The following is a 26,051-nucleotide window of genomic DNA, read 5'->3' as shown; positions in this document are numbered from 1 at the left end:
CAGCAGCCTGCGCGCTATCTCTGGGCCCGGTGTTAAACACACCAGCGTGAGCTGCCAATAAATAATGCAACAGATTCCCCTAGCCAGGACTTTTTCTTCTACTAATAAGGAGAAAAAGACGAGGCAGCAGGTAGCGTGGTTCAGCAGCTGACAGCTTTAGCCTAACCTCCTCCTGGGTTGTTACGCAGACAGTTTTCTCATCCCACGTGCTGTGGGTGGGATTTGCCTGGGTCTCGCTCGTCTCCCTTCTTGTGTCCTGTGTCAAAATCCCCCCCAGAGGCATTTTCTCCCTGGGAAAACTGCATCCTGCAAATCCCCCTTTGTTCCTACCCATTTTTTCTTGGTTTACCTAGCAGCAGCTGAAGCATTCTTGCAAGAGTGGATTTTCCTCGCAATACCCATGGGATTTGTGTAGGTTTTGTTATGGCCTGGCTACAGCCACCTAAATCGCCCCCCAGCTGCTGAGTTACGCCACGGGTGGAAAAGTCCTGGCTCTGTGCGTGGCCTGGCTGAGGGCTTTGGAAGGAGAAGCCCTGGAGCCTGCTTCCCCAACGTGTTTTTTTATGGACTCTTTATTTTAAGGTGGGCATTTCCCACTCACCTTGATGACAAATGACCTCAGTCAGCTTTAATAATCTGCAGCAGTGATTTCCAGTACTCAAATCCTTATTCTAGGGCCAGTTAAGAGCTTCTTCCCACAGCAAGCAGCCCCCATAGCATGGGAAACATTGATTGTATATGGGGCCATCTCCAAGCTTGTTCTGCTGCTGGTGGCTGGGCAGGGAAGCAATCTCATCCTGTGGTTTTTTAAAAAAATCACTCTTCGCTGAGCCCACAGGATCGGCATCATGCTGAAGTGCAATAAATGGCTAATTAACCTAACCCACACTGCAAGGAAGAGACAGAGGAGCTAAAGCCCTGTTGGTTTTATGACAATGCTGTCTCTTAGAGCTGTGTTATTTTTCTTTTCCTATGACAGTCAGTAATGCGGTGCAGGCTTCAGCATGCACGAATATTTTAATAAAAGGCCCTTTCCAGTTATTTCCCTGTCTCGGGAGATAAATCTTGCTGGACACAGTGAAACTGGTGCAGCCTGTCTGTGCTGGGAGAGCAGAGCTTGCTTGCATGGTGCAAGGGCTGGGGATGTGGGGGCTCTCTGGAGGCTTGTCCTTTGCACAGCAGCCCTGGAGATAAATGCAAACCAGCTCCCGATGAGGTTTGCAGCATGTAGAAGCTCAGCTTGGGGCGGAGGGGGGAGGAGGGAAATGGGAGAGCAATGGGAGGGAGAGCAATGGGCTTGATGCTTTGTGTAAGTGAGGGAGTTCAGTGTACACAGGATAAATAAAAGATGCAGCTCTCTAAATACAAAGTCACTCTGGTTTTTGGATTTGCACAGCCAGACTGGGGGGGTGGGGGGGACAGGTGGATGCTGAGGCCTCGGGCAGCTGGTTCCTGTGCAAATACTTAGCAGAAATTAAAAGCTGTGCAGCAGAGAACTTGTGATTTAAATAATTTAAACAGAGGGGGGGATCTGGGCTGTACATGGGAGGAAGGGGAGCTGTGTGATGAGCACTGGGGTACCGAGAGAGCTCTTACTTGCTTCTTATATGTAAAATAAGGATGGCCATCCATCTCCATCACCTCCCTTGCCCATATAATGTATTCTGAACCTACCAAATCCAGCCCTTGAATGGGGCTGTTTGTTTCTTCAGCCAGCTAGAAAAATCTGGAGAAGGCTCAGCACTGTGCTCAGCACCACTCTGCCCTGCGGCTGTAGGCGTGCTGAGGCACCAGGGAGCTGGGTAGCCGGCTGTGCAGAGATCTCAGCACCTCTTTATTAAACATTGTCATTTATTTTGATTACGGATAGCTCCTTTATTTCAAACAGAACAGTTGATTCACTGCAAAGATTCTTCATGCCTGTTGGAAAGAGTTAGCGTTAAAAAAAAAAGGCTTGGATACATGCAAATCATACTGAACTTTGCCAAATGTATTAAAACGAGTAGCAGATTTTCTTCTAAGTTTACCTACTTGCATATGGAGGAGAAACAACAACTGACAGCCTGAACCTCCCTGGAAAAGGTGTACAGCTTCCCGTGCAGTGATGTTAAACAAAGAGAACCCAAGGAATGACTGAAAAGTCTGTTTACACCCAGAAAAATCAAAGCTGGAGGGTCACTGCTCTGAGGCAGAAAATGATGCTGCAAGGCTGGTCATGGGAAGGGCTGTGAACGGATACAGAGGGGCTCCCTCTCAGCAAGGGGAGTCCTGTTTGGTCCTTTGGATGTAAGGGAGGGGAAATATTTCCCATTTTCCTGCCCTCCCCCTGCTTTAGGATCAAAGGAAATTCTGGTTCAGAAGCGAAAGCGCATTCCCATGCTGATGCTCTGTTGTGATCCATTTTCCATCCAAAAATAAAATAAAATCAATGTCTCTTAAAAACAAAACAAAAATCATTTTATAAACAAAGCACTTCTGGTCCGGGGTGGGCATGAACACAGCCAAGTGACCCCAAAACCTTTCTGAGGCTTCGGCTGGCTGTGTCCACCCAGTCCTGAATGGCAGTGATAGAGGGAAGAACTCCCCAGGGGTTGGATTTCTTTTTTTATTTTTTTTTTCTTTTATAAGCCTTTGGGATTGTGGCCTCTTCTGGCAGCAACAGCAATGAGCCTGAGCTGAGCCCCAGCTCTGGAATTCGCCGCTCACTCCCCAGGACAGACAGAGTGCCCTGGTGCCAGCTCCAGGTACCGCATGGGAAGCCCTGGAGTCATCGCAGCAGCACGGCCGGTGGGAAAGGGGATTTTTCAGCCGAATAAACCCCGGGCAGGCAGCAGGGCCAGCCCAGTTCTGGTATGGCTGCAGAGGGCAGCATCCAGGCACAGGATCTAGCTCCACGCCAGCACCAGGAAGGCAAAGCCCTCCCGTGGGGCTGGCATGCTGGTAGCAGGAACATCCCTGCGTAGTGTGCAATCAGGCTTTGGGCTCGTCTCACCAGGCACGCGATTCAGCAGCAGCTCCTGAAGTCAGAGTGGGAGAGGTCTGAAGTCCTGCTGTGGCATCTGTCTGCCGACCAGCCAGGATCCTGTTAGACCTGGTCACCTTCCGTCTCTGGTTCTGTGCTCTTCTGAGGGCCTTGTCTTACACCACCTTGATGACACATTTTTAAGGAATTAAAAAGCATAGCACTAACGCTTAAAAATACCCAGCCAGCTTTCCTACAACGTAAATATTCACCGCCATCCCGTCCGTGTGTTCGTCGAGGAGAACCACGTCGACGTTCATCGCAGGGGAGGCAGGCGGTGCTGTGTGCTCCCAGAGCATCCCCGCCGCCTGCGCCCACCCTCTGCCAGGACCCCTGTTGCGGAGGTCTCGGGTTTGCCACCCCTGCCCAACGCGCTCACTGCGGAGCCGAGCGTCACGTCTGCGGCGTGGAGGCGCCTTGCTCCGAGCCAGGCAGCGCCTTGGCCTCCACCGTCCTGTCCATCGGCTGTGAGCCTGTGCTGTCGGTCGTGCCCGCTCCAGTTTTATCGCCCTCGTCGGCTCGCAGGTCCTCCTGGCTCTCGGCCCGGCCGTCCTGGCTCTCCAAATCGCTGACCTGCCCCTCGCCAAACTCCAGGATGGTCGGCAGGTTGCCTTGCTTGGGGCATCGTCTCTTGAGGCTGACCAAGAAGGGTTGGGGCAAGGAGAAGATGTCCACGTTGTTGCCGAGGTCGATCCAGGTGACGCTGGGGAACTTCTTGGGGTCCTTCAGGGTTTCGGTGAGGTCCCGCAGGATGGCTTTGGTCAGCCGGTTGCCGTTGAGGGAGAGGGTGGTGAGGTGGGGCAGCACGCAGAGCGCCGGCAGCAGCTGCAGCAGCATCTCGTCCGTCAGCTCGGTGAAGCACAGCTCCACCGTGTCGATGTGCTCCGAGCTGTGCTGCAGGTAGGACGCGATGCGCTCCAGGTCCTTCAGCGTCAGCGGGATGCCCGACAAGTCCACCGTGTTGTCCTGCGGCTTGCCCATCAGCACGGCCTTCAGGCTGCAGGGGAGGAAAAGGAGAGGGGTGTAAATGTGGGGGACACCTCTGCTTGGTGCCTCCTGCAGGGCAGGACCATGCATTATTTAGGTGAGATGTTCAGCTGGGGGTAACCACCCGTTCTCTGGAGGCCAGGGGTGTCTGTGTAGTTGGGGGGGGGGGGCCACAAGGCTGGTTATAGGTGGTCAGAAACAAGCAAAACACATTCAAAAACCATAATTTAGAAAAAGCAGCATATTCCTTTTCCATGTCCATTGCAAAACCTATGGAAAAAAAGCCGACTGTCCTGCTGCTTTTGAAGATGCAAGAAGCCAAAAAGCTGTAAGGAAACCCTTGCTTAGATGGACAGGAACTGCAGCGTGTGCCAGTGCTGGCATAACACGTCTCGCAGCGGTGATTACGCAGCTCACTCAGCAGGAGAATGGAGTTTTGCCCTCTTGGCTGTGCAGGTGGGAAACTGAGGCCCCAAAACAGGAAGAGTTTAGCCCAAGACAGCAAACATGGGCTTGCCACCTCCAGGGCTGGGTGATGAGATCCAGCACCATCAGCATGTTAGAGCTAGGGTGTCTCCCCAGCCTCTCTGCCAGGGAGATGAGCACTGCCGCCAAATCCTCAGATAAATGAGTGAATTCCCACGATGGCCCTACAGAGACTCATTAGCCCGAACTCGTCTAGAGCTTCACAGGTCCATTTATCTTCCAAAGTGAATCAAAGAACACATCTACAATCAGGACCTGTCGGCAGAGGATCACTGCTGAGGGCTTTCTGTTGATGAATTATTCCGAGTGAATTAGGAGGTGGGGAGAGCCCCGTGCATGCTAATTGCTCCTGCCAGCTGGGTGAGCCCCCCTTTCTCATCTGCTGCTGTGGCACAAGCATGAACTTCTTGCTAAAACCTGCAGAATTTTTGCGGTTTGTTATATCCTGAGCTGGGCAATGGTTCTGGCTGGCTTCTGTTGGTTTTTCCTGCTGAAGGTGCAAACCAGCACGAACACTGCTTTTGCAGAGCAAGCCGACCGGCTCCGAGTGTGTCTGCTCTGGTGTCAGCACACCTTGGTGGACATCTGTATTGCACAGCATGGAGAAGGAGTTTTATGTCTGATCCCACCTCATGCGACCCCCAGCCATGGGCTGTGCGCAGGCAGCTGGTACCTGTGGAGCCTTGTCCCCAAGGTAACCCACAAGTAACCCAGCTCAGGAATGGTAAATTGTGTCGAGTTTCATTTCTGCTGAGGGAACACCCCATAGGAAAGAACCAAATTCCTTTTTTATTCATGGGGCCCTGATCCCTTTATGGGCTTCCATAGACAAGTGCAAGCCTCATGCTGTAACACAAAGGCACCTGCCTGCCGTGCTGCAAGTGAAATGACTGAATTCTACCCAAACTAGGCTGTGAAATGTTAAGGCCTCCTTAAGGAAATCAAATTTTCCCTCGCTTCATGCTTCGGAAACTGCTCAGCTGTTCTTTATGTGTGAGAGGAGCGACCAGGCGGGACACGGGGGGTGCCCAGGGACCTCCGCGCGTCTTCCCGAGAAACTCAGGGGCGGCTCTAACCCAAATGGCCACTGCACGAATTAATTCCCCAGCCTGAACACTGTGGGGCTGTGCAGCAGTCAGCCAATTCTTCCAGCCATCATTAAGACGAGCGTTTGACTTCTTAATAACCTAATCCCAAGTACCCGGGAGACAGAGGGTAATTTCGAGCCCTGTTCCTGCCTGGCAGAGGAAAACCCTTCAGATACGTGATGGGGAGCACGAGGCAGGGCGAGCATCCTGGAGCAGCGTGGTGTCTGCGAGAGGTGCTAGACAGCCAGGGATCAACCACCTCTGCCAGCACTTGGCCTGTCACCAGCTCCTGCAATCTAGCCATAAGAAAAGGCCAGGCTCAATGCCGAAATAATGTCATTGCCACCAGGAAAGGTCTCCCCAAAATCCTTTCTGCTCCTGAAGCCGGAGTTAAGCCCAGTGGGAGCAAGCAAACCTGGTCCAGTCTGAAACCTTTACAAAGTGATAGAAGGAATTTAGAAAAATGATATATATTTTTCTGCCACATAGAAATCAGGCTTGGAAGGTGCCGAACTACACTGGAGCTTTTCAAATGATGCGTTTAAATTATTTCATTGTGTGGGCAATCTCCCAGAATATTTGCCTTCTCCTCTGGGAGGTGTTTTCTGCTGTCTCCAGCTCCTCAGGCTCCTCTGCTCTGTGCCACCATACTGTCAGGAACCATCAGGCCCTGTCCTGCAGCATCTCAGCGCTTTACCATGAGCTCAGGACCCTTGATGGGAAGCCCTGGGAGGCTGGGGGAATGGCAGACATCTGGGCTGCTGTGCAGAACCATCGCCTGCACCAGCCTGCCATGCAGTCCTGCCCACAGGAGCGAGCACAAGATGTCTTGTTCAGCAGCAGTGGGGACAGAGCAATCCATAACGGAGCCTTGAGAACAGAGCCTGGGAGAAAAGGGCCGTACCCTGCACAGTTAGCTGGGACACCAAAGTGATGGATGAGCTCAGGATGGGCAAGAGCAAATAAGAAAAGTCAAAACAGCTGAAGGCAAAGGAAATTCTATTTTCTTCTGCATGTGGCACCAGGAGCAAGGAAACCAGAGCGCTGTCACACGCTGGGGTTTGTTGTATTATATTTAATAGAGGGGTGTGCTTCTCCTGCTCAGACAAAATCCAAGAGGGTCCTCAAGCTTCATGGGACCAGCTTTAGCTGACACCAACTGAAACCCCAGCACAGAGCTCTGCTCCTGCTGGATCCTACACAGCAATGTGAGATTTTTGGGGTTAAAACCCAGCAGCCTTCCATGGGCCTGGGCAAAACAGTGGCGAGCATAAGCCCAGATGGTTGCCAGGCTCTGCATTGCTTCGGGCAGCCGAGAGCGAGCTGAGGAGCAGACCCCAGCCCAGGCTAATGGATGCGCCTCCCTGTGCACCGAGTGGGCTGTGCTTTCCCATAAACAGGAGCCCCAGCCCGCAATCATGCCCAGCAGGCTCTGAACCATCACTTGAGGCTTACTCACAGATATTGGAAAGCTTTTTTTTTTTTTTTTTTTTTTCCTCCCTTTAACAAATCTCGGATCATTAAGCGTGAGCCTGTGGCTTATTGTAGGCATTCCCCGGGGGCTGGGCACAGAGCGGATTGGGGCTGGGGAAAGCCTAACGAGAGCTGCTCTAACTGTTTGTCATTATCTGCACATTTCAGCTGCTGGTTTGCCCTGACAAAGATTATTCACGCAGGCTGCTGAGCAGAAGGTTGGCCAGACAGTTTCTATAGTTTTAATATATATTTTTAAAATTATTATTATTAATTTTGGTGCAAGATCGCAATTAGAGGACCCCAGCTGGGCTCCTCTCAGCCACAAAATGTGGTGAAGAGAGGCTGTATCTGCTGCACCCCGACAGGTTGCTTTAAAATGAAGTCTTTTGGAGTGGGTGGATGTCAGGAATTTCTCCCTGGGTGCCAGCGGGGCTGGAGAAAGGGTCATGGCTTGGCTGGCGGGCACAGGGCTGCTGCAGCATCTGGGCTCTGGTTTCCTTGCGGCAGCAGCTTTAGGCAAATAGCTTACCCAGCCTAAATACCTCCAGAGAAAAGTTGTGTCAGTGATTGATCCAAATCCCTTTCACCTGAGGTGAGCCTGGGCTGCTCTGCCATAAGGATGTGTTTGAAATCAAAATTGTCAGGCTGAGCCTAAGCTTCTTTCATCCAAAGAGTTGGGGCCTTGCTTTAGAAGTGTTAGGTCAACCTTTAAGCTTACTGAACACAAGAAAATAGCCCAGGATTTGTAGGAGTAAACAGCTCTGGAAGCTCTGGTAGATATAAGAGCGGTGCCTTACCTACGGGGAGGATCAGAGCTCGAGTACAATGCCCAGGAGAGCGAGAGGGCTTTTTTAAAACAGTTCCAAACCCCTGATGTTTTCCCTTGTTTAATGTATAACCTCTAATGGAGTTCTTTCCCTTGCAGCAAGATGGGTCACGCAGTGCGGGAGCTGTTACTGAACGATCTGGTGCCAAGCTCCAGCGAGCACATCAGTAGCGTCCTGGGGCTCGGCAATACGGCCCCGCTAAACCCTCCTGTGCCCAGGGGACACGTGGCACTGCTGCGTGGTTCCTCTGTTGGTGACAGGTCGTGGGGTGCGGGGTTAGCCGAAACCTCAGACACACACCTCGGCAGGCAATTAATGAGAGCTGTAATTATCCCTTCACCAGGGCCCCTTCCACCTGTATGTAGGCAGAAAGACATTTAACTTGACATCATTATCTCTGCATATGTGTATATTTTTTGGCAACAATGGGAATGAAACTGATGGAATAATACATTTAATGTAAATATAAATATATATATATTTATATGTTGGCAGACACTTCTTTCCACCTTAGCTGACAAAGCCTAAACCACTCATCTTGTAGTTGGGGAGCCCAAAGCTTGTTACACCGTGACCTCACTTCAAATAAAGGGCATAATATCCCTTTATGTGAATAAGTGATAACCATTTTAAAGCATGTCTAAAATCAGTATTCAGGGGTTGATCCTTGCTTTATTCCTTCGTGGAGCGATGCTGCCTGCCTGCCTTCATGTGACTTTGTGTGGGCCATCTACCCTGGCTTTAATTTAGCAAACCCAAGAAGATAAAAAAAGGGGAGTGGGGATAGCTTCAGGGCAGCTCTTTTTTTGTTTTGTGTTGTATTCAGTCTTGCTTCACATTTGCCTTTTTTTTTTTTTTTTTTTTTTCCTTTGGTGTATGCATACAATTCCTGCCAGCAAGTAAAACAAAATTTCTCCTTAAGAATCTATCTGTTTTCCTTGAGAGGGATTTGGCTGGTAGCTACCCAAACTGATTGATTACCTGGCACAAATAGCCTTCTTACCCTGAAGATCTGCAGCCTATAGTAACCGTAGAGGAAATCTCCCCCATCAGCAGGACAGCCCTCTCCCTGTGCTGGGGGATTGCTCGCTGCTTTGCAGCTGCCTACGCTCAGTCTATCCCTCGGGAAACAAGCAAACGGACTCCAAACATGATTTAATAAAAATAGCTCCGTGGATCCTGTGAACTGTCTCACGGCAATGAGGAGGATATTATGGTAACAAACAGCTGTAAAAACTTTTATCCCTGCCATAGAGTTTGCCACAGAATGACCCCAAATCTCTATAGGAAGATTTTTACCATTACACAAATCCCAGTGAGTTGTGGTGGAGGAGCACTTACACCCACTTGGTTTCATCCTTGGTTTCAGCTATTCCATTGGGGAAGACACAGCTTTCTTCCCAGCTGGAAACAGTATATGGGGTTTTGACTGCTGTAATGATAGGTTTTGGCATACAACCATGCACTAATCCCTGATAACACTTTGGCAGGACATGTTGCTGGGATGTGAAGCTGCTCCATGCAAGCCAGCCTGCTGATTTCTGCCCTTTCCTGCAGAACCGAGAGCTGTTTTGTATGCAGCACCAGATCAGCTCACAAAATCTTCCCATGACCGAGAATGTTGATGTTTAGATCAAAGAGAATTAGAAGAAAGGGCTTTCCTCCTGGTTTAAATTCAGGCCGTTTCCCTACATTGCTGTATAACTAGGGACATGAGATGTTGACATGCCCTGTAATAAAGTGCAACTGGACAATTAAGCCACTTTCTTGGAGGGCAAAGGAATCAAGAAATAAGATGAGGCATCCCCAGAGAGTGAAGAAATGTATGTGATGTCACTGGTGAGAAAACTGTTCACAGAAATGCCAGCAAAAATTATTGAAAGCAAGATGACATTAGCTTTGAAAACATGCTTCATATTGAGGGCATTTACCTTTTCCACATTTTTCCTCATAATTCTTTTAAGGTCAAGTTGTTCAAACATCCAAGGCTGCAACATAGTAATACGTCACTGCACAAATAGTAGTGCCCATGAGGGGAATCTATGACCCATGGATGGATTTTTGTTGTTTTAGACTTTACAAAATAGGTGTCAAGATTTCTGTGAACATAGAATGTTTGTTGGCATGGGAGGCAGCACTCATTTCTTGGGTAAAAGAAGTCTTTGATAAAAGACCTGTCCCAAAGTTGCGGTGTTTGGCCAAAGACAAGTTTTGAACTCATAAGAATGACTAAGCCTGAGAAGATGAGGACAGACCACTGCGTCCTAGGCTCTTCGTGCATGAGCCGTGGGACACCCCCCTGACCCAGGAGCCAGAGCTCCCAGGGGATGAAAGGAGCAGCAGCCCTCCCAGCTTGGGATGCAGCCCAGATCAAGGGCTTTGTGGGAGGTCTGAAGCTGATACAGTGCTGCTGTGGCTGATAACATCGACAGTCACGTTAGGATGGTGAAAAAAAAAAAAAATTGGCTGGGTTTGCATCCAAAAGTCAAAGCCGCTCGGTTCCCACCACATCTCACGCTCACCGTCCACCGCCAACGTCCTCCGGCAGCTTCGGCACACGTGTGTGCGGCTGGGATTAGTCAATGGCTGCTTTAGCTCCTTGTTTACTGCCACAGAAAGGGTTAGGGGATTATCAACAGTGCAGTTTAAAGTCTGGTTTTCACAGCCAGAAAGATTTCACTTCTCTCCTTACCGAGATTCGGAGTAAAGAGGCTTTTTAAAATATAAAAATATGTTAACTTTAAAACTCCTTCAGAGCTTACCAATAAACACATAAGAAATTCCTGAGTATTTGCTGGTAAGAGGGAAAGTACCAGTGGGGATTAGTTATTTTGATCGCTTCTCGCTTCAGGAATGTTCACGGTTCTGCTAAGGTTTGCAGGTTTCACATCGTAAAGGTGCCGACATCCCCATTGGTAACGTCCTGCCCCTGCTGCCAGAATCACAACCTCAAGCGAGCACTGTGCGATGTGGCGGGAGGCAAGGCAGACCCCCGAGCCTGCAGCTCTTCATCCGTGGGCTTTGCTCCTAATTTTGTCCCTGATGTGTGACATCAAAATCAATTTTTCCATTTATAAAATAATTCTGGCTGCTGGGAATGACATCACGCAACAGCCCTAAGGCCTATTGCAGGGGTAACGCCTGTTGCCATTACTGAAGCCCAAATGCTGGGCTATTTCTCTGCTCCAGTTCAGCATTTTTTAAGACTCTACTTAAGGGCATAGCTGGCAGATTTGCTACAATTTTCTCTCAAATTTACTCTTGCAGCAGGACACCCAGCTTTGCGTGCGTGTGATGCCTGCAGCTCACCTCCTCTGCATGCCCAAGAGGAGGGGCTGCTCCAGGAATAGCTCTGTGTTTACTCTCCTTTCCCTTCCAAATCCCGCTGAATTTTCTTTGGCTCCTCACCAAGCTACACAGGCCTGTTCCTCTCATATTCCAGGCTCAAAGCTTGCTAAGTGCATGGGGTGTTGGATGGGGAGAGTAATTTCTGTGCACCCAAGAGCATCCCCTGCAACAGGACCCTGCCAGAAGAGCTGACAAGGGTCTTGGTTTTGGCCACGGTGTCTTAGTGGAAGGACTGCTGGCATCAGGAAGATCTTCATCAATAACTCCTTCCCATCATGGTTTGATAAATCAAGTTACATTTCATTACTGAAGGTGAACATGGCTCTGTGCCTGTGTAATGTCTCCATGGACGTGTTAAATTCTAAAGATCATGACGCAAACAACAAGAAAACATCATTTTCATCCACAGATGAGCACCTACCCTTTCCGTCAGCCTCAGCTCCTGCATCTCCACCCGCTCGATGAAGAGCCATCCACTAGAGAGCAGTGTCACCCAGCCCTTGGTGCCTAAAAGCCAGCACCTCGCCCCAGACCGAGTGCGGGAGGGACACAGCCCACCCGATGTCCTCCCAGCTGGCTGGGGACAAGAGGCGCCTGCCTGTCACCCCTGGTGACCCTGACATCGGATGGCCTCCTCGTGGCACAGCCCGTGGCTCTTCAGCTGGGTATTTATTTCACATGGGCTGACATTTGGATTTGGAAGACTCAGCTCTGGCTCAAAAAGCACCTAGCATCCTAATGTTCAAAGTAATGTGTGTGTGCAGGAAGGAACATGATATTTTGGGTGAGGAGTCTCTTTGGGGAGAAAGAGCTTTCAGATGAAGAGAGCAGAATTAGCAGCGAACAGTCTTTGTTTGGGGCTGGGTAACGGAACCAACATCTCCCCAGCTGCCTCTAATTCCACCCTAGAGCATATTTCTGAGGAAGAGAAAAAACAGAGAGACTTTCTTTGCATTAAATGCTTTGGCAATTTTATATTTGGTCACTTTCTAAGGCTGACATGTCTCAGTCATTTACTAGGACAGAGCAAGAGGAAAATGAATACGGTAATGAAGGTCAGGCAGCTCCATGAGCAGGCAGGGGCTGGCTCCTGCACTGCCTTTCACGGACACTGCTGCTGGAAGTACGAAGACTGCGTTGATTTTGGAAGCTGAGAATAAAGATATCGTCAGGCAAAAGGGAACAGACACACTGAACAAGTTACTCAAATTTAAAAGGGGAAAAAACTCACAATGTTTCTCGTTTTCAGTCCAAACCACATAAATGTGACCCACCAGCATCAGCCAAGCAGAAATCACAGCTCCATTACCTGGGAACCCAAGGAAAACCCAACTGAGATAAACTCCTCGGGCTCACGCATGGGCTGCTGGAGAAGCAGCTGCATTTGGGGGATATTCGGTGACCTACAGCCACTGCTGGAGTTTTATGGCAGCAGCCTCTACAGCAGATGGCAAGGATAAACCTAGCAAAAAGTCTGGGATGGACCAAAAGACCACCCGCTCCTTCCCATGGCCAAGCTGCCATCAGAACACCTCTCTCCCCTGCCGCTCAGAGCAGCCTACAGCTGCGAGATCACTGCTGCGCCAGTGTCACCGCATCACCGTGGTATTTAGCAAAAGAACCCAATTAAACCTTTAAAAGCATTGAGATTCTCAGAAAATGAAGTGCTGTTAGCCGAAGAAGCAACTTGATAAATATCTCCAGCAGGGATAATTAAGCAGAAGAATGGCTTTCATTTGCATGTCGCACAGCCAGCTCCTCGTCATGGTCCAGAGCCGAGGAGGCAGGATAAAGTGTTTTGGAAAGCGACGGACTTACTCGTTGCGAGAACCACCATTTATGTGTTACACGAAGAGGGATTTTTCCCAACTTGTTTTTAATTTCCTGCTAAACAAAATTCTAAAAATAAGCCTTTGGCATCCATCAAAATGCTTTGCTATAATTATAGCCCTATTTAACTTCTCGTAGAAAAATGTAAATATTGCGCTGTTGGAGTACTCCATTTTTCTTCCCTCCTTATCCCCGAAATGAAATGTATTTATAACCTCCTTCCTATGATACATTTTGCACTCAACGAACCTGCATTTTCCTATAGAGAAACCACGCTGGAATATTTCCAACAAACTCTACTCTAGCGTAATAAGAAACTGCAGCTGACGCCCCATTAATAACATGCATTTGCAGGAAAGGCAATTTGCACTACTGCCAACAGAAAAACAATCACAAATTTAAAAGAAAACAACATGTTGGGATTGCTGCTTCTGTAAATGACCTCCTGGAATAGAATTCGACCAGAATAAGAATTTGTTCAAGTTTACATTAGAACAAACAATAAGAATATTTTCTTTAAATTCTAGCACAGGAAAAAAAAAAAAAAAAAAAAAAAAAAACTCTTGGAAAGGGACTTTTATGATTAGGTATATTAAAAATATCCAAGTCTCTACTGGGTTTACATGAGCAGCTCCCCACTACAGAGAAGGGAGGCTGATGTGACTGGAAAAAAAAGACCTTTGAATCAGGTTTTAAGTCTCAGTGTCCAAAAGAAAGAGGCCACAAGAAGAGAAATCATTAGCAAATCGCTCGTAAAAGCACACAATTTGCTGCCAATACATTTAAAACAGTTCCAAAACGGTGAGTTGAAAGGAAGAGGAGGAAAAAGGAAAGGAATGGAGAAGGTGGGAGAAAGGCAGGGAGGCTGGGGGTGGATGGAGGCCTTGTCCACATGTGGGTGGAAGGGGCTGGCATTAATTATCGTTGTCCCTTCCTGCCTGGGAAAGGAACAACAACGGTCATACAGGGTGGTCTGAGGGGCATTGGCTCCATGCTGTGGGTCTCTGGGTTACAGCAGTGCCTCTGCCCACTTCTGCCTCTTGTAGGCCTCAACCGTGCCCCTTGGGGCATTGAACAGCACAAAAAGCTCAGGAAAAGCTTGCAGAGAACTGCATGTAGGGAACCATAAGGGATTTCCCTGAGGTTCACCCGTTGTAGAGCCTAGTTGTGCTTCCTGTTCCTTGACATGGGCTACATTCCATCAGTGAGAGGGGAAGGAAAATGGGATCGTTGTCTGGGGTTGGGGAGGGAGAAAAGCTTCAACTCTGCTCCTCCAGCCCAGTTTCTCATCAGAAACCAGCCCAAGGAATCAAAAAAAAAAAAAAAAAAAAAAAAAAAAAGCCCTCTCTCAACTGCTCTTCCTGCAATTAGGGAGTGATCAGCTGCCAAAGTGTGTGCCTGGGGCTTCGCTTTCCCTAAATTGTTTATTTTATCCGAGCACAGATCACATTTGGAAGAGTTTAGGCAGGCAGGGGTCCCCCGTTGCCTCTGCTCCGCGCTGATGAGAGCCAGAGCGCCAGAGGGGGCCGCCAGCCCGGCTCCCCGGGGCCCTGCTTCTTGCTGGGGGTGCCTTGGGCTGACGGCTTCCTCAGGGCCAGGCCGGGGAGCCAAGGGCACCCTGGCACCTCTGGTAGCAGGGCTGACGGCTTCCTCGGGGCCAGGCCAGGGAGCTGAGGGCACCCAGGCACCTCAGTTATCAGGATCTACATGGCAAGAAGGGCTCCATCGCCAGAGTGACCAGCTGCCAAGCAGAAAGGTAAATGGAGAAAGCCACGGTGAATGCTCTTCACTCAGAGTTTCCTCTTGTATTTCCCTTTAACAGACCCTTTCCATGAGCCCAGGGTGGGCATTGAGCAGCCGCTGCCATTTCTGGGGACACAACGCCAAACGAAAGACAGCAGGCATCGCCGAGCGTATTTCACTGCCCGAAGCAAACATGCTCCTCCAGCAGTGCTTCACTGCTGTTGGCAGATTATTGCCCTGCTCCCGGAGGGGATTTCAGCCTTCATCTCCCCTAAAAGATGAAAAGGGAGCGAATATCAGAGGAGACATGGGCTGCCAAGACTTCCTTTTCAGCCGGGCAGAACGGAGGTAACCTGATACACTGCTCCGTCCAGCACGCCAGCAGCGCTCGCCCAGCTCCCGCAGTCTCTCCCGTGCTGCACATTGTGCTGGACAAGCAGGAAAACCACAAAAACCTTCCCTGGATTTTCCCTAGCTGGCTGTTTAACCCACTTGCTTCTCTGACATGAGACAGGCCCTGTTATCGGCCGTATCAAATGCTGCGCTGCAGGGAGCTTTAGGAGAAAACAATGAATAAAACCACAAGCAAATCACCCTCTCCCATTCAGCTTTCTCAATGCAAGCATTTTGCCCCTTTTTCTGTTTTCTGTACCCATCAGTGATGACATTTCATATTGCTGTGCTCAGAGCCGTTAGCGAACGAGTGATGCTGGAGAGATCAGCATATATCTTTCCAAGGTAACTTGCCCATATTGTGTGGACACATCGATGTATTTTTTCCAACTAGCCCCATCACCTTGAGGATAGTGAGCCACCTTTTAGCCACCAGTGACCCAAAGGACCCAAAAGTTGATAAAGTGTGTGTTGGGGGGGGGTAGGAGGGGACTCCCTCCAGTTGTGCATTTTTCTCTTAGCTGAGATACTACTGAGGAAAAATCCTCATCTTCTGGCAGCAAGGTGAGACGTGATCGTCATGAGAGACTGAGCACATGAAGAGAGCTTCGTCCACCCCCCAAAAAAACAGTATAAGTGCTAACCCTGGGCAAGGGGAGGGTGAAACTACCCAGAGAAGCATAGCGCTACCCTGGGCTCCTTGCTATATAAACAAGAAATCAGTTTGGGGCCTGAATGTCCTGTTTTTACAGGGGTGTGTCAAGCTGCCACGTGTTGTCAAAAGTCACAAAAGCCGAAGCTGCTAACTGATCGCCTGGTCGGGATCTGAGCTCTGCAGTTTGGTCCCCCTGCTAACAGAGGTGCTGCCCAGCCCCTCGTTGGGATGCAGAGGCTCCATCTGCACATGGCTGAGAGCTGCCGTGATGCTCGACCAACCCAGCTGGGCCAATGCCAGAGGGCACCTTTTTTTCAGTTTTCCTCCACCTTTTGGCTCATTGAGCCAAGGGAATATGCCACGTCTAATTACGAAGCCTTCAACTTGAAAGGGACGAGTCCCATCTGTGTCTGGGTCACTGTGGGGCGAGCTGGGACCTCAGGGCCAGGCTCCCAGGGGACGGCACTAGTTCCAGAGCTCTCATCAACTCCAGCATTTGCATCCCAATTTTAAAGCATTATTTTCATGCAAAGAGAGCAGCAACAAAACCAAAAAGCTGATCAGAAGCGGGAGCCCCGAGGTTCGGCTCCGTATGATGCATGAGCTCACTGAGCACTTCATTTACCGCTCCTAATGACGCACAACGTGAAAGGGCTGAAAAAAACAACCCGATGCACTATCAAAGCTTTACCATAAAGCTCGATTCTCCTAATTGGCAAATGTAGCCGGGGGCTGCCCAGGAGCCAGCCACACCGGACAGTTTCTTGCAAGGTGGCCAGCTGAATAATGGAATAAGGCAACGGGGCTTGGACAAGACAAGTGGGCACGGGATGCCTGGAGGACTTCCAAGGCAGGGAGGAAGTGTGCGGGGGGGGATTAATTATCTCACCAGCCGATTCCTACTTTAATAACAATTTCTACTAGATGCTTTCCTGAGTTTTGAGTATAGATTTAAACAATCACCGCAATGTGCCGAAAGCAAATCTAATTTCCACTCCCCCAGATGCAGAGGAAGTGGAGGACTAATTATTTAAAAAAAATAAAAAAAAATTAAAAAATCACACTTTCAACAGTCAAAGGCCTTTCCTAATCAGGCACAGAATGAAAAAATACATTCAGGGAGCACGGTGCCACCAAGGGTGTTCAGGGATGTCAGTGGGGCTGCTGGTCCTGCTCCCACCGTACCCGCTGCTTAGTCTTCCTAGGGGGAAAAAGGGAAGGACCAGAGCACGGTTCCAGCTCCCTTCAAGCAAATTATCACCTAGGAAAGTTCCCTCTGAGAAAACTGAATTACTTCTTAGTGTGTGGGGGGGAAGGAGGAGAAGGGAATTGAGGTTTTAAGACACAGGTCATGCTAGTGACTACCTGAAGCTTTTAGGCTGGGGCAGGTTGAGTAGTGTGAGCCAGCTCAGGAGAGCACGCAAGCAGGGAGGAAAGCCCTGGTGCTGTAAATCATCTCTTTCCACTCTTGCTGCCAGGAAAGACTTTTTTCTCCTTTAGGCTATTTTCTAGTACTTCTGGCTGTCGGTTCATTTGTTCAAGCAGGGAACAGCAAAGGTGATTCGAGCATTTGTCAGAATCAGTATTCATCAGTGGAAAAAAATAAAGGTGCTCCACTGTTTGGGTTAATTGTTTAAAATTCTGGAGCATCCCAGTAGGCTTGCAGAGGGCAACACATGGGGTAAGGGCTCATTTTACAGTGACTGAATGGAAAACCTTAAGCCCCTTCCAACACTACATCTTGCCCTGCAGCACGTACCCGGATGGCATTTCAATATGTATGCATAATTTACAGTTTAGCTCCAACAAGCTTAAAAATTCAGTCTTTGCTAACGCCGGCACTCCTTGGCTGAGCAAGGTGAGCAGGGGCTGGCGGCAGCTGCGGTGCTGGGGGAGCAGCCGCCGCATCGCTGCGAGTACACAGCCATCGGGGACAACCTGCACCAGCAAAAAAAAAACAGCCAAAAAGCCAGTGGGAACAGCCCAGCGACCCAGGGCGAGCTGCTGCAGGGCTGTGTGGGCGAAGCCAAGACAAGGCAGAAATTTGAATCAATGGAAATCCCTATTTGCCATGCATTTCATTTGAATCCGGTGAGCAGTTGCAGGAACAAGCACTGTGTGTTTGTATGTCCTGTGCTCCGTAAACAAGAGCTCCCAAATGCTGCACGGGGAAGCACGGAGATGCCAAGGGCATCGAGCCCCACTGCAGGGCACGACTCTGGCAGTCCTGTGCGGCACTGGGCAGCTGGTGTGGGACACATGAAGCCAAGTCCTAGCCAAAATCAATGCTGGCTGTTGCTTTCTTGCAAAGTGTCCCTGCCAGGAGTTATTTCAGGCAGGAGAAACTCTGCTGAAGAGGCACTTGTTGTCCATAAGCAAAGGGGTGCTGGTTGTAGGAGTGATCTCTTTGTGGCCAAGGCAAATTCCCTATTTCCAAGGCAAATGACACCAATTTGAATTAGTCCCAAATGCTCTCAGGTTGATTGGAGGCTCAACGGACCTCACGTGGCACAAAACCACGCTGCAGCTGGTGTCTCCGGCTGTCGCCATCCGAATACTGCATAACAATGCTTGCCCACGTTTCGTTTTCCTCACATTTTGCTGAAAGCTTGCAAATTCATGCCCAGGCTAAGCCCCTGACAATCTGTTGGCATATCTGTGTCCTGGGGTCTTGAAAGAACCCCAGGGAAGCCACGGCACTTTCTGACAGAACAAGGAGCTGGGATGAAGCTTTCTTTGGACACCTCCATCTGATGCCACGGCACCGGTTTGGCACCCAGAGGGACACAGCAACCCTCTCCCACACATGGGTGCTGAGCTGGGGCTCGTGCCTTGTCCCAGCAAACCGCTCCAGCACAGTAAGCAAGGCAGCACAGCGCTCGCCAGAGCCATGCCAGCCCACCAGCAACCTGCTGGCCTGCAGCAAACGGTTTGATGGATCATCTGGTCTCAGCCAGATGATATAAACTCACCGAGCAGCTGGGAAATTAAACCAGTGCTTTCAGCTCCATCGCACAAAACGGGCCCCAGGGTGAGCAGCGCTGTCTGGAAAGAGTGCGGGCAGTGCCCAGGAGCAGCCTCCACCTTCTGCATGCTGCTGCAGTGCTCTGCTCCCCTGTAAAAATAACTCGTTTCCACCCCAAACTCACTTATCTGGTGGCCAGATAATTTCCAGAGGACGTGAAGGCACTTTTTGGGGTGTGCAGGGTCGGAGCGTGCTGGGAAGTGCCGGTGCTTCCAGCAAGGGGAGGGAACAGGCTTCAAATTCATCCACAAAAGCAAGCACAGCGTGTTTCACTGCCACAAGCAGCACACTGCAGAATGATTTCTTAATCACAGACCTCACCAGTATTTGCTCCCCTGGCTTTGCAGTGCTTAACACCTCTCCCCATGACAGGCACTTATCCGCTTGCCCTCAAGAACCATTTTCATCTCACCAAAGGTCGTGCCAGTGCCTCTGACTCTAAATGAACCCACTGCTGCTTCTCAACAATCACTGCAGCACCTTCCTTTGAAGCCTCTCTGCCTCTCCTGGGAAAGGCAGACTGATGTGTGTTGACATCCCAAGGGACCCTGGCACGGGGACACCTCTGTCTCGGTCACCGTTGGTGTTCTCCGATGGAAAACATTTTTCCCCGGGAACATTTCAGCCCAGCACCACACCGATAGCGTGACAGCAGCAAGCATCAGTGCAGAAGACAAATCATTTTTGGTCACATCAAGGTCTTCAGAGTGCAGATCCTGTGTCTAGATGTTAATTAAGGCTTAAGTAAAGGATATAGGGCTTTCATCAATTATTCCTCCCTGGAAAATCCTCCCAGCTTGCAGTGCTTGAGGGACCTCTTGAGCCAGATGTTGCACCTAAACCATGCTGTTTAATGCTTAAAGACATCTCCTGAATAATTATACTGAAGTCCAAAGAGCCCCAAGCTGGCAGAGGCAGGAAATGCCCAGTGACCATGAAGGACACAAGCTGAGGAGGATAGAGGTGATGAAAAGTGCACACCTCTGATACACACTGTGAAATCACCTGCATCCAAATACTTCTCCCAACTCCGTCTTGACTTCTGGCACCTCAAAATGTTTTTTTTTTTTTTCCTTTTTATTTTTTTTTTCTCCCATAATGTATGCTTTGAATCGCAGTCAGCCTGCTCGTGGGCTGCACTGGGTGCTATCGGTGGGCACAAGCGGGCTCACAGCGCAGGTCCCAGCTCTGCTGGAAGGCAGCCCCATCCCCTGCAGTCCTCCTTAGCATTGCCACAGAGTTTCAAAGCACAGAAAATATGTTTTTACATACGTCAGCTGAGTGCTGTGCATACCAGACCAAGCCAAAGGTGGGTATCCCCCACAGGTTATGAGATCTGCCTGCTCAAGGAAGCTCCTACTTCATCTGCAGCTGCTAGGAAGATGCTGCCGTTATGCTCACGGGGCTGGAGACGGGCAGAAAGGTCACAGAGGTGAGAAGGCTTAAAAAAAAACAACAACTTGCAAATGCCAGCTGGCTTTCCTCCTCCCTCTGCACTCATGGCTGAGCTGCCTGGCTCCTCCACTGCTTCCTCCTGAAGGAGCCGGGCTTAGCACCATTCTTCATCCTGCCGCTGCTCTCATTAGCAGGGCAGAGAGCGACACCGGAGTTCATTAATAAGGCTGAGCAAGTGCTTTGCCTGTCCGAGACCAATGCCATAGAAGAAAAGCCAAGCTAAACATGACGATGCCTTAAGCAGGATGCTGAATGCACCGTGAGCAGGCTGACGTTTGGCACCGTTGACCGCACCGAGGGTGGCCGGGGGCTGCAGAACCCAAGGCAGCCAAGGGAGAGCTTTTGTGCCTTGCTCATCTTCCCCTGGTTTTCAACTCTCCCTCCCCAAACCTTCACTCTCTTCTGTGTCACGCCAGGTCTTCCCATCAGGTGAAGTCACCCTGCTGTCACCGGATTACTCTGTCCTGTGGTTAACCCCACTGCTCCCCATCAGCAGGGCTCACGCAGGGACCCCTCCTGTGCCACCAGCAGCTGGCACGATGACAAGGGACACCAGGGCACCAGCCACAACGTGAGACCCTTTTGGGGGTCACTTTATTTCTCAAAGAAGGCTGGTCTGCCTCAGCCAGATGGGGTTTCAATGCTGAACCACCACGATACACAGAGATTAAATTCTCACTTCCAACCCTCCTGGGACAAGCAATAGCAAAAGTATGGTACGATAAGTTGAAGATGGACTCTCCTGTGCTTTTAGGGCAATTAACAGGGAAAAAAAATGCAGTAAATAACTGCAGTATTTCTAATGCTGCAGGATACACATGGGGACAAGCTGCACTCCACCCCAGCAGAACTGTTATTAGCATCTGCCAGGCACAGGCAGCCAGCAGGCAGCACTTAGCGTCTGCCCTGGAAAGGGATTGCTTTCTGCCTGCATCTGCTGCTTTTCTGTCTGCCACCACCACCAGTGTAGGGACAGGCAGGGACGGCCAGGAGCTGTGCGAGGAGGGCAGCAAGGATGGCAGCCTCCTGTGGTCCTGCTCAGCCGGTCCCCCCCGAGGGTGATGCTCCCTTTGGGGCCATCAGTGAAATCACAGGCACCACAGAGGGTGTTTAACTCAGAAAAGGGTGGCAGCACGAGGCTTTGTAAGACCACACAGGTGCCACCAGGCTGCAGACCGTGGTCATTTTGATGTGGCACAGCTAAGGTCAGAAGAGCCACCACGGCCTGGAGCAGCTGATGGCCCAGTCACAGAATCACAGAATCACAGAATAGTCTAGGTTGGAAGAGACCTCCAAGATCACCGAGTCCAACCTCTGAGTCCCCAGTCCCAGCAGCGGGATGGGGCACAGCAGCTCCCAGCAAGAACCCAAGTGCTGCTTTTCTGCAACCCAACTGCAGCCACAGAGCCTCAGGCCACGAGGGGAAGAGCAGGAGAGGCTTGGAAATCACCTGCTTTCCACTGCAAAGGTGGAGTGACTTGCAACACAGCCAGCAGGGCACCAGGCAATGCCCCAGCCTGGTTTTGGCAGCATCTGTTCCGTAAGCTGGACAGCACTGTGCTAGGGCAGCCCCGTAACCGAGGGGCAAAGGCAGTCCCCTCAACACGACAGCCACCCACAGATCCCAAAGGTCTCCGGCTCGCAAAATCCTTGCTCTTCTGCAGCAGCCTGCTGTGCAGACACACAAGGATGGGATTTTAATGAAGAGGAGACCACACAATTCCTCCCACCGGCGGCGGATTCGTCCTGGAGGCTCAGAAGGGGCCATTGTTGCAGGAGCTACAACTGCTGCTATCGCTCGCCCACAAACTCCCAACAGCAGCAGAGGATTTTCATCCACAAACATTCCTTCTCTCTCTGTTTTCAAAAGGAAGGGCACATTATTCATGCACCAGGCTTCCCCCGGTAAAAACTCCTTTTTTTTTTTTTTTTTTTTTAAATTTGTGCTTCACAAAGGCTTTGCAGAGAAATGCAAGCAGACACTACGAGCAAGTATGAATGATCAGCAGCCAGCATTCCTCCCGAACAGAAATGTTTTGTGCCCCTGATGAAATCAGGAGTGGGATGTTAAAAGATCATTCCTACCAACAATTAAAAGCTGCTTAACCTCCGTAAGTTCATCATAAAATCAAACCACCCTTCTCTTCTGCTCTAACAGAGAACTGCTGTGCCAGAGCAGGTAGATCTTAGCCCAAATGGTCTTTTCAAGTAGATTTCTAACACCACCAAAGGTTTTATAAGGGCAAGGAGGAGCTCAGGCTGACTCCTGGGTGTGGACGACGACCCCAAAGCGCCTGTTTCAGACTAACATAGCCTTTCACATAGACTCCTCCCTGGCTGCAAACACTCACCCTTTGAGCACTGTCTGGAAAAAGAGGGAAAATGCAGGCCTTCATTCTACAAAGGCTCAGCTCCTGATAAAATATTTCAGATGGTAAAATATTTCCCAGCTGTTTCAGTGAGAAGAGTCACCTGGCACCAAACCGGTGCTGAACTCTCCCGAGGAAGAAAATGACAGTGGTAGGAAAAACTAGGAATTTACTGACCCTAAAGAAAATTCCCAAGCAGCTTTGAGACCGAAGCTCAATGGGAAGCATTCCTCTTTGGTGAGAGGCGTTTTACTGGCGCCTTCCCACATCCCCTTTAATACCCTGGGAAACAGAGCAAACGGGGGGCACGGCTGGAGGGGGGGCGAGCCAGGAGGGGACCCCCCAGTGCTACGAACGGGAGCTGGGAGCTCTGCCTCCTCAGGGGCAAAATACCTCCAACTTCTGGCAACGCTGGCACTGAAAAAGAAGGGAGCAGAACACATTTCCAGCTGCCTCCAGAAGGCAAAAGTAGGCTTGGAAAGGGGCTTCAAGCCAGCTCCAGCAGGCTGACCATCCACCCTGAGCTACCAGACATCCTCCCCAGGCTGTTGATTTGTCCTCGGGTGCTGTAAAGCCACGTCCCGCAGGGCCAAATGCCCGCTCAGTTCCTACCCAGGTGCTGCAGCCACCACGGATGTGGAGCGAGAGGAAACCACCACTGCATCTCCAGCCCTGCTCAGGCTGGGAAAAACAACGGAAACAAACGCTACATTCTGTCTTATCATGCATCGCCCCGTAATTTGCATGTAACATGAAAAAGCACTTATTATTTGAGGGCTTTTACGCCCCTACTGAGGCAGGGCACAGGCAGCAATGCCCTGCAGAGACATGTGCCAGCAGTGACAAATACTGTCTGCTGCATCGCCCCGCACACACCAACATTCACAGAGGGACAGAAGGCACCAGCCAGTGTCAGAGCCTTTTATGATTAAACAGATCCTCCATCTCAGAGATTTACAGCCCATCCCAGTCAACTTTCCTAGCTCGTCCCAAGAGGAAAATGATGGATATTGAGTCACAACAGAGTTGGAACCAGAGGAAACACTGCTGCCCAAGCGGCAAAACCACGAGCAAAGTACACGAGGTGGCACTGGGATGGGCACTGAGGTTCTGCACCAGCGGGCAACGAAGGAAAAAAGAAAAAGGCTTAAACTTGAAGAGAATGAAGAAAAAAAGTAATCAATATTAGAGTGCTAAATCCACATTTAAGGTCCCAAGGATGTGTCTTCTATAAATGCAGAGATCCCAGCGTGCCCGTGCCACGTTCCTCAACCGCTGCAGCTCCCCTTTCCCCTCACTGACCTTCTCCTTCCTACCGCAGTTATCTCAAGCACCCGACAGCTGTTGTGGTAGCACCACAGATTAGTAGAAACAAGGCTATTCCTCGAGTGAACCAAGAGTGAGGCCATTTTTCCACGGAATGACATTTCAGAGCAAGGCAAAATGAAGCCGGAGCGTGTTCAAGCACTGACTGCGCTGCTTGTTGGGCGGAGATGAAAGGAGTCTCTGTTTAAACTGGAATTTAGCCCAACGAGATAGAGTGGTGAAACAATAAAGGGGCTTTTGGACTGAATTGGAGAGACATTGGCAGAAACCACACACAAGAGGTGGCTGCGGCTTTGGGACGGGGGAAACGCAGCAGAGAACATCACAGCAGCAGAGATGTAAGAGATTACAAGAAGGGAAGCAACTGATGTGCCATCCCATCGCGGCAAAACGCTCAACTAGAGGTTGAGAGGTACTGAGCAACCGTGCCTGCTTCTTGCATGTGCAGGATGGTGTCGATGAGGAGGTAACAACATCTCTATGTTGTTCAGATATGTGGGTCTCCATGAACAACAGGGCTCAAGGGATGCTGAGCCAGATCTCTAGGAGACAGGGTCCTAATCCTGCTTGACCCCCCCCCCCCCCCCGAGTCCTTTAGTCCCTGGTGTCTGTTTCCCTCCCCTCTTTTTCTGTAATCTTTTGTCAGACTGAGTTTTTTCACACGATTAGTCTCTTCCTATGGCTACAGATAACATCTGCTACACCAGGAACCAACACTCTCTGGGGACCATCAGCAAACACCTGGATACAAATCCGAACCTGGCCAGATTGCAGCTTCTTTTGCAAATCTCGCTTCTTTAAAAACACCACAATTACATACGTAAGGCATAGTATTACTGAAAACAAGGAACCCTTTCCATTCCCATCAGCCTCATTCAGAGGTTTTTGGTTCCATGGACCAGGACGTTGGTGGCCAGGATGCTTTGCTGAGGACCTGGGTGAGAAGGGCACTGGGCCATTATTCCTATTTATATTATTTTAATCAAACAGTTCCCATCGTGCAAATACACAGCAAGCCCTGGCATGCATGGTGACATCTGCCTGCACGATGACATATGCATATACATTAATTACCAGCTAATTAGGGTATCTTGGAGCAGGATGTAATGGGGAGAGAAAAGTGGCAATGGAGAACACCTCTGGGTGAGTGCAAGGAAACCTGGTAACACGGCCATGTGTAGGGGAAAAGGAGCAGGGATAGGACAGGGACCATTGGGGTGGCTCAGAAAGCCGACTCACCAGGACTGCGGCTTCCTCTTCATGAGGCCTTGGCGTCTCCACTGCGAGTGGGGGCTGAGGTGGTAGGTGAGCTGCCGGCAGAGCTTCTCCATGGCCCCGAGGGAGTCCCCCTCCTGCAGAGACAAGGGAGGGACGCCAGGTAAGGTGGCTGCAGCGTGACTGTCCTGCCCCCAGGATGCTCCAACCCTGGAGCCGCTAGAAGCTGGCAAGTCACAAGGCACCACGCTAAAAAATGTACAGGAAGGAGGACAAAAAACCCCCACTGATTTCTAGGGTGCTGCAAGGACAGGGCGTTTCACCAAGGGTCAGCACACACATGGACATTGCTCATGAATGGGATTTTTCCTCTGCAAATCCACCTCCAAATGTGAGCAAAGCCTGCGAGCAGCAGCCAACTGCCCTGGTAGGAACCACGACCCTAACTCCCAAGTGCTATCCATCACGTCTGTGAGCACGGTTTGCATTTATGGGGTATATCCCCAGCACGAACAGTCAGGAAGGTTTGTCCCATGAGCGCACACGGCGCCATAGTCACTGCAGTTCACTCAGCAGCAGCGCCGTTATCATTTGACATCACCTAATGGCTTTCGGCACACAAATTGTACAGAGATTGATTAAATAAACCAAACAACCCACCCGTTACTGTCAGAACCATTTCACACAAGGACAGACACTGAGACGCTTGGTGTGCCTGGAGACCTCAGGAAGAGCGCTCATCAGAAACTCTTAAAATGGGTATTTGAGAGGAAAAACAAACAAACAAACAAACAAACAAACAAAAA

At 50.1% G+C, this 26,051-nt stretch overlaps 1 protein-coding gene across 2 annotated transcripts in view; it reads right to left on the bottom strand.

Annotated features, from left to right (window-relative positions):
• Positions 1 to 1,833: 1,833 nt before the first annotated feature.
• The window catches only part of LRRC75A (leucine rich repeat containing 75A), a 71,445-nt gene continuing 47,227 nt past the window's right edge, over positions 1,834 to 26,051 (bottom strand). For both annotated transcript variants that reach the window (XM_035343196.1, XM_035343195.1), the window contains 2 exons: positions 25,270 to 25,382; positions 1,834 to 4,019 (listed from right to left, as the gene is read on the bottom strand). In XM_035343196.1, coding sequence (XP_035199087.1) covers positions 3,416 to 4,019; positions 25,270 to 25,382 — 717 coding nt within the window. In that variant the 3' untranslated portion in view covers positions 1,834 to 3,415. The remainder of the gene's footprint in view (positions 4,020 to 25,269; positions 25,383 to 26,051) is intronic.

Source organism: Oxyura jamaicensis, chromosome 19 (assembly GCF_011077185.1).
Source record: "Oxyura jamaicensis isolate SHBP4307 breed ruddy duck chromosome 19, BPBGC_Ojam_1.0, whole genome shotgun sequence".
Lineage (NCBI taxonomy): Eukaryota > Metazoa > Chordata > Aves > Anseriformes > Anatidae > Oxyura > Oxyura jamaicensis.
The sequence above is the reverse complement of the archived record's forward strand: the minus strand, read 5'-3'. Positions and strand labels throughout refer to the sequence as shown.